This window comes from Urocitellus parryii, chromosome 4, assembly GCF_045843805.1.
Source record: "Urocitellus parryii isolate mUroPar1 chromosome 4, mUroPar1.hap1, whole genome shotgun sequence".
In the NCBI taxonomy this organism is placed as follows: Eukaryota; Metazoa; Chordata; class Mammalia; order Rodentia; family Sciuridae; genus Urocitellus; species Urocitellus parryii.
The window spans coordinates 206783487-206796491 of NC_135534.1; the positions used below are offsets into that span (position 1 = coordinate 206783487).

General features: G+C 51.6%; 1 protein-coding gene across 1 annotated transcript in view; it reads left to right on the top strand.

The window, feature by feature from the left end:
• Positions 1-13005, top strand: part of Prrc2b (proline rich coiled-coil 2B) — a 76829-nt gene that overhangs the window by 40091 nt on the left and 23733 nt on the right. Inside the window, exons 10-14 of the mRNA XM_077797165.1 lie at positions 1045-1135; positions 3486-3678; positions 6852-7185; positions 8554-8753; positions 10930-11125. Coding sequence (XP_077653291.1) covers positions 1045-1135; positions 3486-3678; positions 6852-7185; positions 8554-8753; positions 10930-11125 — 1014 coding nt within the window. The remainder of the gene's footprint in view (positions 1-1044; positions 1136-3485; positions 3679-6851; positions 7186-8553; positions 8754-10929; positions 11126-13005) is intronic.

Sequence of the window (13005 nt, forward strand, 5' to 3'; positions counted from 1 at the left end):
ATTTCTTTCTTTCTTTTTTGGTACCGGGGATTGAACCCTGGGGTGCTTAACCACTGAGCCACATCCCCAGCCAGTTTTATATTTTATTTAGAGACAGGGGCTCACTAAGTTATTTAGGGCCTTGCTGAGTTGCTGAGGCCGGCTTTGAACTTGTGGTCCCCTTGCCTCAGCCTCCTGAGCTGCTGGGCTTACAGATGTGGCCATATGCCCAGCTCTGGTGTGTTTCTTGCAGTCCCCCTTGCCCTGTGTCAGCACCCATGGTCTGAATTCCCATGTTGCTCTCGTTGCATATCATTTGCCTTTCAAGCCATTTGTATTTAAAGTGGTCATTAGTGGACAGCATGGATCTATAAGTTGCTTTTTCAACTCCAACTCTGCCCTTTAATTGGATTTTTTTTGGTTCCTCGTTTTGAAAGATAAGAGTCACATAACAAATTTTCATATATAACAAGAAATTTGCCCCTTTAAAATCTCCTGTTTGGTTGCTTTTAGTTAGTCATAAGGTGCGAACATCACCAGGCTCCCACTCCAGAATGGTCCCATCACCCCGTGCTGTAGCAGTACCACCAACCTCCAGTCCCTTGGTGACTGACTCTTCTTCTCCCCGTGCTGGTGGATTTCCATATTCTGCACATTTCACGCGCAGGGAGTCTTGCAGAGAGTGGCTTCTCGCCCAGCATGGTGGTCATCCTGTTGTGTGCACCATCACGATTTGTCTACCCACATGCCAGTTAATGAACACTTTCTGCCACCGGGCTGTGTGGGGTGGGGGTTCCTGGAGCAAGACTGTGCCTTGAGCATTTCCCAGTGAGGTTCCGTGCCGCTAGGGCAGACTGCAGTTTGGTTTCTGCCTGCTTTGCTCACTTTCCTATGCCTTGAAATAACATTTTAAAAACATTTTGAGCAGAATTAACAGTTGTTGTCTGACCCAGCTGCTTTGCTCCTGTTGGACTACAGGACCTCCCTTCCCGGTCACCTGCGGATGAGCAACACCAATGTTCTCATTTTGTTTCAAAATCTTCCTGGGCCCTCTTGTTGTTGTAGGCCTCCACGAAGAAGTAGACTATTCAGAGAAATTGAAGTTCAGCGATGATGAAGAGGAGGAAGAGGTTGGGAAGGATGGCCGGCCAAAGTGGTAAGGTGCCCTGTTCCAGCTCCTAGCATGCGTCCAGTGTCACCTGACCTCAGCCATGGGGAATGCATCCCTACATGTTGGTGCTGCCGTGAGCCGGTCTGTGCCAGGTGCATTTCCTGGTTTCCACAGCGGCATTGCAGGGGCAGATATGATTTCCGGTTTGCAGATAATCATATCTGAGGACAGCTGTTCGGGAATGGAGCCAGGCTTTGTATCTAGGCATGACTAGGACCTGTGCCTTGAATCTCTTGACCTGGACTCGTGTTTTCCCGAGTGTTATGCAGACAGCTTCTTCCAAGGAGTGTTTGTGGTGTCGTGCCCAGAAAAGCTTCTGTGGCCAGGCAGTTTGGAAAGCCACCTAGGTTCAGCTGCCTCCCTCCAGGATCTCCAGGGGCTTGAGCATGCTGCCCAGTGCTGGGGAGGAGGGCAGCAGGAGGTGGGGCAATGCCAGGTCCCACACTCATTGGAGCTCCTCATTCTTCTTCTGGTGTTGGCCTGTGTCACTGGACTGCTTTCACCCAGTACCCACTGGAAAATATTACATCATCATGCACTTGGTTTCTTTAGTTCTCATCTTGGTGTCAGTAGCTCCAGCTGCTGCTATTGAAGTGATGTGATACCTGTGGCTGCCCTGCAGTTTTTCTGCCCTCATTGCCTCTGCAGAACTGCCCATCTCCTTGCCATATGATCACTGCACTTTTTTTGGTGGAGGGTACCGGGAATTGAACTCAGGGCCACTCGACCACTGAGCCACATCCCAGCCCTATTTTGTATTTTATTTAGAGACAGGGTCTCACTGAGTTGCTTAACGCCTCACTGAGGCTGGCTTTGAACTTGCGATCCTCCTGCCTCAGCCTCCCAAGCTGCTAGGATTACAGGTGTGGCCACCGCGCCTGGCCTGCACTTTTTTGTTTTAAAGCATGCTCACTGCTGCCCTGCCTCAGTTGGCAGTGCTTAGTTGTGGCAGGCGTTCTTCCACTTGTTTTCTCATCAGTAACTGCACATTCATGCGGTGGAGCCTGTGAGTCTTTTGCTTGTTATTCCCTCTCTGCTCTGAAGCCCTGCTGTCAGTGCCCCTCTTCTGGAGGGAGCCAGGGACAAGCTTCAATCACTTGTTTCTAGTGAAACACAAAAGAATGAACTAGCTGATGTGCTGGGGCTGTGTCTCTGGGTCAGTTCTCAGAACATGGCGCTCAGAGGAATGTGACCAAGAATTTAAATTGGAAGTAAAGACATGAATGCTGCAGTCTCATGGGAGCAGCAGGACAGTTGTTCTGTCCCTCAGTTGACATGGAGTTAGGCATGGACTTTGGGCCTAGTTTTGCCCCTAGCTGTGACCAAGTACACCTTCAGTTCAAGAATGCTCAAATGACCTCCCCCCACCCCCGCAGACCTGCTCCTCTTCCAGCGTCCCCTGAGCTGGGTGATGGTGTCCAACTCCGAGAGACTCCCTTATGTATTTCCCAGTCTTTATTTCCTCATGGGTGATGGGCTCCTGGAACCTCCCTGCCTCTGCCACGTCCTCCTCTTTGTCTTTGGGGCCCATAGGGCCAGCACCCTCCTTGTCTGACCACCCAGAGGCCACCAGTGTGTCTCCTTTCTCTCACCTGTGCTTGTACTGTGTCTACTTACCTGCCTGAAACGGGTCTTCTCTGATGGGCGGGTCAGAGGCCCTTAACAGTTGCTCTTTCTGTTTTTTCCTCATGCACCTTCCTTGTGTCATGCTCCTGCTTGCTACCGGTGTGTGTGCAGACACGCATGGTGTGTACGTTAACCATCCCCATCAGCCCTTCCTGGCTCTGGACTGCCTCACGGGCACCTGCAGGTGCACCTGTGTCTGGCTGCTGCACTGGGCTGCACCTTGTCCCTCCTGTGAAGCCCCTGGTGCCCCCTCCTCTGCCAGGTGTTCCTTCTCTGCTCCTCCTCCAGCGCCGCCCTCTGTTCCTTGGGGTTCTGGTTGAGCCCCTCCCTGTGCAGAGCCCAGAAGTAGTTGCAGTCTGTGGTTGCAGAGTCCTGCCTCTAAGTTGCTGGCTCCTGCCTGCAGGAGGAGCCCGCTAACCTCTGAGGCTCAGTGTCTGCTCTTTCATTGGGGGTAACCAGGGTGTCTCTCCGCAGTCAGTGAAGTAATGAGTGTCACGTGCCCTGCCTGGAACTTTGTGTGAGAGTGACCTGGCAGTGCTGGTTTTGGGTTTGGGGGCTCACCTGCAGAGGGCCGGGAGGGGGGATCTGTTTGATAGGGGAGATTGGTGTATGCACAGCTGGCTTCAGTGCTCCCCGGGGCCCTTGACTGCTGGGATCAGACATGCTTGACTGCCTGGGAATACTTCATGCTGAGTGCCATTTGTCCTAGGAACAGCTGGGACCCGAGAACGCAGCGACAGTTGTCCCTGAGCTCTGCAGACAGTGCTGATGCCAAGCGCACTCAAGAGGAAGGGAAGGACTGGGGCGAAGCTGTGGGTATGTCCCGTGTTGCCCGAAAGGTGCCGGAGCCTCAGCCACCTTCCAGAAAGCTTCATGGCTGGGCATCAGGCCCAGACTACCAGGTACTGTGGACCTGGGGGGTTCTGCACCTAGCTGTTTTGCTGGGACTCTCCCTTCCTCTCTGTCTCTTTCCCACTCTCATTCTCAAAATTCACTTGCCCAGAGTTTCAAAGACAAAGATGACAACAGGTCTTCTAGCCTCTGACCTCTGTTTTGCACTTCACCAAGAACGTGGCTGGGTTCCTGAAAAGTCCCGGGAAACATTTCTTCTGCTTATTTTAAGCATCACAAAGTTACAGAAAAATTGGAATTATAATATGAAGAAGATTTTTTCCCAGCCAACTGGATCAGTTCTCTTGCTGCAGAGCACTGACACTCTTTCGAGGTGACCTTGGTCAAAACCAGGGAGGAGTGTTGATTCTCACTGCCGACTAGTCCTCAGAGCTATCACGTTCCCAGCTGTCACCCAAGGTATTTTGTACCAGGGAAGTCTAGCTCAGAGCCACATGTCACACTTACCCGTGCTCAGTCAGTTCCCCCTCTCCTGGCCTGGGGGCTTCTGAAGTTGCAAGCCAGTCAGACATCCCTCAGGTTGGGCTGTCTGCTGCGTGTGTGCTGGGCCTAAGGCTCCTGTCCTGGCAGGAGATTCTCAGGTTCTTCTTTGCTTTCCACCTGGTGACCTTGACTTGACGTTGGCTTTGGGGACATGTGCTTTGATTTCATGGTTGATGTGGCATCTGCCACATTTTGGCTTTAGAGTTACTCCTTTCTCTGTTATTGACAAGAAACTTTCGGGAAAAAAAAACAAGACTGTATGCAGTCCCTTTACCGTTGTTTATTTTTTTCAGTGACTTGTAACCTTGGCTCCTAGATTGTCTGGTTTGGCTTTGGGAGCCTCTCTGGCCTGTGTTCAGAACTCCTTTCTGTCTGAAGGATAACCCAGTCCACACTCCTCCTATCTTAGACCTCACTTTGCCCTGGATTAACCCTTTCTCCAAGAAGTCCTGGTTCCTTTGATTGACATTATGTTTAGAAACCAGTCTCTAGGCTCTGGGAGCCCCCGGCTATTGGGTGTCTCTGTTCCTGGGCCTTCTCCTGGACGCAGAATGTGTGTGTCAGCACGCGTGTTCAGAGCTGTGCTCTTTCTGGATCTGTCTCTGTTGGAAACCCTGAGGTTGCAGGACTGCCTCCAGTTCCAGGGAATCCTCTCCTCTCCTCTCTGTTGGTTGGTTCTCTTTCCTGCAGCAGTGAGAAGTCACGTTATCCCTAGGTTTTATCCTTACTGGCTCAGCACCTGCTTGGGACTGGTTTCCCCTTCTGCTGCCCCTCCCTGCCTGCACAAGTGCCCTCCCCCTCTGACATCACCCCTGTTTCACAGTGCCCTGAATGTCCCTGCTCAGTGCTCTCCTCATGGTTGTCCTCTCTGCCCACTTGGGCTCCGCCTCCCTCATGAGGCCACCTTTCCATGTGCACACTTTCATCTTGCTGGCTAGAGCCACCTGCACTGAGCCAGTATGACTCCCTGGCCCCAGATACCTACATGACCTGGCCACAGCTAGTGGCATCAGGGCTGAATTGTTCAGGAGGCTGTGGACTGGGTAGAAGAGGCACTATTTTGAGTAGTCTAGGTGAACTTGCCATTTTTAATTTGGGTTCTCCTTCTGCACTTTCTTACCTTCAGTCTTATTAAGTACCTGGTTTGCCAGGCACTGTGCTGGGCATAGGGCAACAGAGTGAAAATAGAATGCATACAGTGCCACTCCTGGAAATTATCTTGCAGGGGGTTTAAATTTTCACTCATATATTGATTGGGGTAGCTCAGTATTCAAAAAGTTTCACTTTAATCTGGTCATATGCTAGAAGTTAACTGAAAAAGGCAACAGGAACAAAATTTATATAATTTATGCACCCAAGTGTATTCTGACCAAATCACTGACTATTCTATGAAATGATGGATAGCCATAGGGCAGCCTAGTGGATGCACCAGAGGTCTTGACAGTGGACACAGAGTTTGTGATCCTGTTTCTAGGAAATTGTCTAAGTGGAATAACCCAAGTGTAAGGCTGTGTTGAGGTTCACCTGGAGGGTGGGTGAGCACCAGTGAGCAAGTGGTTAATGGTATGAGCCCTGAAGAGATCAGTGAGTAGCCCTGCCCTTGGCACAGGCAGTGGTTCAAGTTCAGTGGCAAAGTGTAAGGAAAGTGCACAGTTGGGTCCAGAGTATATCATGTAAAAATCACCTTCCTGCTTTTCAATTGGAATTTTAATCTTCTGATTATAGCAATTATCTCTGATTGTAAGAAGTTGGTTTTAGGAGACAATGTCTCAAATACAGCACACGTGGCTTATTCCTCCTACCGAGGTTCAGTTAACCCATGCAAGATGACAGAGCTCTTGCTTATTTCTGCTCAGTGGCCTTGACGCCTTTGTAAATACCATTCAGAACAGGGCATCTTTTTTTTTTTTTTTTTTTGAGGGGGTTCGGCTGCACATCTCCCCCCTTGGTGCCATTCAGGGGTGCATCTGTACCCTGCAGGCCAGGGAGGCACCCCCCTGGTGCTGAGGATATTCATGCTGCGTGTGTAGCACCATGCTCACCCTGTGACCAGCAACTAGCAAGAGGCTCAGGAATGGAGGTGCATCTCAAAGGGACACTTTGAGATGAGCTTTTTCATTTCTGTATAAAGGCCAACTTGAAGCTGCGTGTCTCACAGTGAATTTCATTTTCTCACGGATCTGTTTACTCAAGGACTCTTGTATTTTCATGGGGCAGAAGAACGGTTTTATGACTAAGGAGTGATGCGTGTTGACTCCTGCACCCTTGGACACCCTAGTCTTGTGTGCTTGTTGGCAATGGTGAAATCATCTCGTGTCCACCACAGAGCTGAGTACTTGTGAGCATCTGTTTCACCTGCACAACCCCCAGGGCTTCCTTTATTGGCCCCATTTTACAAATGAATGACTAAATGACATTTCTACATAGTCAGGGACAGAGCAGGACCAAAACCAGGTCCAGGTGATATTGCACTTGCCTTGCACGTAGAAGACTCTGGCTTCCATCCTTAGAAATTTAAAACATAAGTAAATAAAACCCAGGTCTGCCTGTGGTGCCACTGTGCTGCTTCTCAAAGGTGTTCCAGGATCGCTGGAAGGAGAACTGATCCCACAGAGGCAGTGGCCCCTGCCTGTTGGGTTTGTGACCCACCATCTCATCAGAGGCTCTGTTCTCTTAGCAGAAATCCTCAGTGGGCAGTGTGTTCCGGCAACAGTCTATCGAGGACAAGGAGGATAAGCCGCCCCCGAGGCAGAAGTTCATTCAGTCAGAGATGTCCGAGGCCGTGGAGCGGGCACGAAAGCGCAGGGAAGAGGAGGAGCGCCGAGCCCGGGAGGAGAGGCTGGCAGCCTGCGCTGCCAAGCTCAAACAGCTAGACCAGAAGTGCAAGCAGGCCCAGAAGGCCAGTGAGGCCCAGAAGGCCAGCGAGGCCCAGAAGCAGGTGGAGAAGGAGGTACCTCGGTCCCCAGGCACCGAGAAGGCCCCCCCACAAGAAAATGGCCCTGCTGTCTGCAAAGGTAAGAGGCAGGTCCTTCCGCCAGCTGGAACCTTGGACTGGGCAGTGGTTTGCTGTTCCCATTCTCCAACTTGTTAGCAGCCTGTAGCTAGGGCTAGATTACATTGAAAGTGCCAGAATAGAGGCCAGGGTCATGTGCCTGGGTCTGGTCCTGTTTTGAGTTCTTAATCTAGCTGGTGAAATGCCTCGCCTCTCTAAAGCGTGGCACGTGCTGGCATGCTGAGGGGCATGTGAAATGCTGCACATGTGCAGGGCGGGGGGTGGTGCTGGGCGGGAGTGTCTGGAAGGCCTGAGTAGTCTTGCTGATAGTCTCCCTCTTGTCATTCTTGTGGCTGTTACCATTACTGCGCAGTTACATGAGGCACAGATGATAAAGGACATTCACAAAGCACAGGGTCCTCTTATGCAGAGGGGAGGAGCCCACCTCTTGTTAGAATGCATTCTCTTTGTGCCAGAGCTTGCACAGTGCTGCATGACCGACAGACGTGGCAGCAGGGGGCGCTCTCCAGGAAAGCCAGCTGTGTCTCTGTCATCTCCTTCAGTCCCCTCATGTCACCTCTTGTTAGGAGACAGAGGCCCATATTAGACACAGGCCCTGAAATCTACAGGATGGGGATGTTTGATCTGGTAGCCATGTGCCCTGGCCAAGAAGCTCAGAGAAATTAAGTTTTCTTCTGTCTTTTTTTTTTTTTTTTTTTTGGTACCAGGGATTGAATCCAGGGGTCACTTTACCACTGAGCCACATACCCAGCCCTTTTGAACTTTCAATCCTCCTACTTCAGCCTCCCGAGTTGCTAGGATTACAGGCGTGTGCCACCGCGCCCAGCTCTGCTCTCCTTTCACAGTCTCAGCACTCGGGGAGGGGCAGTAGAGAGACTGCGGGGAGCATTTCTCCTGGGCAGGCACAGTTCACTGTCTCATTCGGTCCTCATGTGAGTCCTGTGGAGTGGGCGTGACTGCTATCCTTCCTTACAAAGGAGGGAACACAAAAGGAGAAACTAAACCTGTGCCCAGGTCACACCACCTGTGGACATGGGGGATTCATCCTGTTTGGGGAATGGCCACTCTCGGGCTACCAGAGTCCTCTATCTATCAGACCTCCGCTCATAGCTGACTCTGATCACATGCACGTCCGCTGACCTCCTGGTCCTTGTCCCCATCTCTAACGTGGTTGTGGGTACAACCCGCTCACAGTGTCCTGTGGGGAATCCAGGAGCTGGTGCTCAAGGAGTATGTAGTGTGGGCTGGGCCCAGCACTGAGTCCTGCACAGAATGTTCCTGCCCACAAGAGAAGCACTTGCTGTTCAGCCATTGGTCACCTGAGTGCTGTGAGCTCACTGTGGCTTCTCTTTGCTTGCTCATTCTCTAGGCTCCCCAGAATTCCCTGCCCAGGAAGCCCCCTCCACTTTCTCAGAGGAGGCACGCACAGCTTCCCCAGCTGTGGGTCAGAGCAGCAGCAGTGAGGAGGAAGCCAGGGAGGCTGGGTCCCCTGCACAGGAATTCAGCAAGTATCAGAAGTCCCTTCCTCCACGGTTCCAGCGCCAGCAGCAGCAGCAGCAGCAACAGCAGGTGAACACCGAGCGACGGCCCCTCCTGTGCCCTCCCGTGCTGTTGCCCTCATGCATCCCGCTACCACACAGTCGTGCAGGGGTCACATTCCAAACTTGTGACTCTGTAGACCACCCCACCATTATTCTTCCCAGTGCTAGGTGCCCCCCGAATGAATACCACCCTTGTTGTGGTTTTCTAGGACATGAGGTAGTGGGGTACACGCTGAGCTCCACTGGCTTGGGTTGAAGAGCAGCAACCTCTCACACGCTGGGGACCCCTGGGGTCCTCCAGGACAGAGGCTGTGGGCTATACCAGGAGCTGTCAAGTGGGACGGGGTTCCTGAGTGTCTAGGGTTCCTGTGCCAGTGGTGGTTCCTGACTAGTCACATGTAGCTGTGGCCCGTGGTGTCCTGGTTGGCTAGGCTTGTCAAGCCCCTGCTTCTCCACGTGTGATCTGGGAAGGGCAAAGACTGCTTCACTGTGGCAGCAGGAGCCTCGTGTGGTGTGACAGTGATGCCTATGAACTGAGAAACACCAGCACCATCGCAGTCAGCCTTTGGTAAACCTTCAAAGGGACCTGCTTTGGGCCCTGAGAAACTCACATGGCCAGTTCTGCCCTGGTGCTCTCGCAGGCCGGTAGTCCCTCTGCTTAGCATGCTGTGGAGTGAGGCAGCCTCACAGCCTTGCTGGGAACCGAGCCTGGGGTGGAAACTGAGCTGACATGGAGGAGTCGCTTGGTGGGAGCCCAGCACTTGGGTGTGTAATACATTATTATTAATTAACATCAACCGAAGATTCTTCACAATGTGTATGCTCTGGCAAAACAGACCACGGCCTCAGCCTTTCCCTAGCATTTCCTTTGATTTCTTATAAAACCGTCAGCCCAGCTTCTCTGCCGCAGGTGTCCAGGAAGCGTCTCTGGGCCCCACTGTCCTGTGAGTAGTCCATGGGCTTGGAGTAGGATTATCCTTGGGAGAGATCCCTGGAGTTACTTGTGCCAAAACACTGCCGTCACAGCGACTGTAGGCAACTCTTCACGGGGAGTAGGGGGGACGGTGGTGGGGAAACCCTTCCTGAGGGTAGAAGGACACCTGCAAGCACCAGGGCAGCCTGGCTGGTTTGGTCCCCTGGGGACCTGTGTGAGACAGGAGGAGCTGTGGGGTGCAGGCCAGTATGGCTGGAGGCGGAGCTCTAGTCTCCTGACTGCTGAGCTCTGTTTCTTAAGTGTTCCTCAGAGGTGCAGTGAGTGCCAGTGGAGCCCCCAGGGAATCCAGCCCAGGACAAGCTGTGGACAGCCAGCTGGACAGGTGGCCTTTGTGTTTGCAGAGTCCAGGATATGTGCTGGAAGCCTGTTGGGCAGGCCATCCTTGGGATCTGCCATGAGTCCTGCTGGGCTGCTGACTCAGGGTTCACTGGGGAAGTCGGCACCCTCTGTCACTGATGCTGTTCATTCCTGTTCCCAGGCCAACCAGGCGTGCTGGCCTCGTGACTTAGGGAGCTCAGCGGCACACCTGCAAACCCCAAGCACTGCAGGAAGTACAGTTCTTTGGGACCAGAGGATGGGCCTGGGCTCAAGGGTCTTTTGGTGGCTTCCCAAGGAGACCCAGAGTTAGTGACAGACAGGCCTAGAATGTTCCATGTCCCGGCATGTGCAGGCAGAGCTGTGTGGAGCAGAGAGCTGGGGCCAGTCATGGAGTTGAAGCCAGGGAGGCAGATTAGGCATGGTCCACGGGACACTGTGGGTCACCTGTACCCTGGTAGGTCAGTGGTTGTAGGGCACGGGGGGACCGCTGAAGGTGCTTTTGAAGCTCAGAGCCAACGGCTGGGTGCGAAAGATGACCCTTGCTGAGTAGAGGATGGGACTGGGACAGGAATGATGGCCGTCCTTGGGTGGTGGCTGTAGACCAGCGTCCTGTGGGAAGTGTGCTGGTCTGTTGGTCAGTTTCAGTGGGATGTTTCATCTACATGGAAGCCTCATGTGTCGAGGGGAGCACCAGTGTACCTGGCCCCTGTTGTGGTAGGCATGACTGCCCACCCAGCCCTGGGAGACTCCAGCCTGATGGTTGTGCTGTTGGGGCTCCCCTCCAGGCAGCTGCCTGTCTCCTCCCTCCTGGAGGGCTTTCTGTGCCACATGCCAGAACGCTGGAGACTATGGTCGCTTACCCCTGTCTGATCAGGTCTCTCTTCTGGGTCAGGAGCAGCTGTACAAGATGCAACACTGGCAGCCGGTGTATCCCCCGCCTTCCCACCCGCAGCGAACCTTTTACCCGCACCACCCCCAGATGCTGGGCTTCGACCCCAGGTGGATGATGATGCCTTCCTACATGGACCCTCGGATCACACCCACCCGGACCCCTGTGGACTTCTACCCCTCAGCCCTGCACCCTTCAGGTGAGCACGGGGCTGGACAGTGGGTGGTTAGGGTGGCATCTCAAGAGCGAGGCTCTTGGCGTTCGTTCTGGCCTCCAGGACTGGTCTGCGTCTTGCAGAGCGCAGGTAAGGTTGTGTTCCTGTCCTGGACACTTACTGGAAGAAAGCAAGACCCCACATTTTAAATGGCTCAAAGTGATTTTGAGGTCTTGCTGCCTCACACAGTCCCTTTCCATTCTCACTGTCTTTGCATATTGTCTCTTTTTCTTCCTTCATTGGTCTTTCCCAGGGTTTTTCTAAGGCCTTTTTAAAATCAGAATTGGGGTTTCTTATTTTTCCTTTATTTTTTTGGGGTTTTAGTTAATCATTTTCTTCTTTCTACCGCCTTATTTCTCTTGAAATTATTCTGTTTATTTTGTAAGTGATTGTGTTGGACACTTGATTCAATAATTTCTGACTTTCAAGATGACCTTCATGGTGTCAGTTTCCAGTGTTGCGGCGTTGTGGCCAGGTATGATGGTCTGATGTGAGCCGGGGGCCAGCAGACTTCTCGCCTGTGGCCAGGCGTCGCATGTCATGGGCTTTGGTCAGCTCTTCAGTTCTGCTGTCGTAGGAAGAAGCAGCCAGGGGCAAATCGTGAATGAGTGCATTTGGTTGTTTTCCAGTAAAACGTCATTTAAACAGATAACAAGCCAGATTGTGTTCAGAGGCTTTGACTCTCGGTTGGCTGCCATTTGTTGAGGTTTTCTTTGTAGGCTGTTACAAAGTCAGTTTTTTATTTTTTCCTGTTTGTTTTCTTCTTTATTCTTTTTGCCTGAAAAGAATCTGTGTTCTGTTGGATGAGTCCGTTCAGTTGAGTTTGCCAGTTGTGTTGTACAAGTGTTTCTTGTGTTACATTTTTTATCTCCTTAATTAGTTACTGAAAGGTGTGTAGAATCACCCTGCACCAGGGGCTGGGGGCTTAGTAGCTTAGTACATTAGTAGAGCCTGTGAGTGTGTATCAGGCCCTGGGTCCAATCAGTAGCATAAAAAGAGAGAAAAGAGAAAACAACAACAGCAAAGCTCCCAATATGGCCGTGGACTTGTCGGACCCTCCAGCAGTGTCCATCTTTGGAGGCACAGAGTGTGGAATGACATCTATTCCTATTGTCACCTACCTGCTCCGGTAGTGTTTTTCTGCCTTTACCATCTGCTTTGTCCAATAGTAGCACAATGATGTCAGTTTCCTTTTGATTAGAACTTAGAGTCTCTTTTGTTCAGTTTTTTGCTGCCATTTCTCTGAGTCCTTATTTCTAGGGAGTGCATAAATTTTTGTATACAAGACCTATATGGTCTTACTCTGAAAATTCTATGGCTTTTAACTACCAAAGTTGCTCCCTTTACATTTATTCAAATTTTATATTTAGATTTTCCCATTAATCTGTCTTATGCATTCCGCTTATCCTACTTTCTGTGTGTGTGTTTCCCTTCTACGTTCTGTTTCTTATGTTAGTGACATTAAAATCCTAACATGAGGGGCTGGGGATGTGGCTCAAGCAGTAGCGCTCTCGCCTGGCATGCGTGCGGCCCGGGTTCGATCCTCAGCACCCACATACAAACAAAGATGTTGTGTCTACCGAAAACTAAAAAATAAATATTAAAATTCTTAAAAAAAAAAAATCCTAACATGAGGACTGGGTACACCTGGTGGTAGAGTGATTGCCTAATATGTGTGAGACACTGGGTTCCAGCCCCAGCACTGGCCCCCCCCCCCCAAAAAAAAAAAATCCTATCGTGCCCTCTTGACCTACAGAAGGGTCTCCACCTTCATCTGAACCTGCTGACCTCTGTCTTTATTCTTGTGCCCACACCCACAGTTACCGTTTTGTCATCTTCTCTGTGCTATTGAGCTGGGCCTGCGT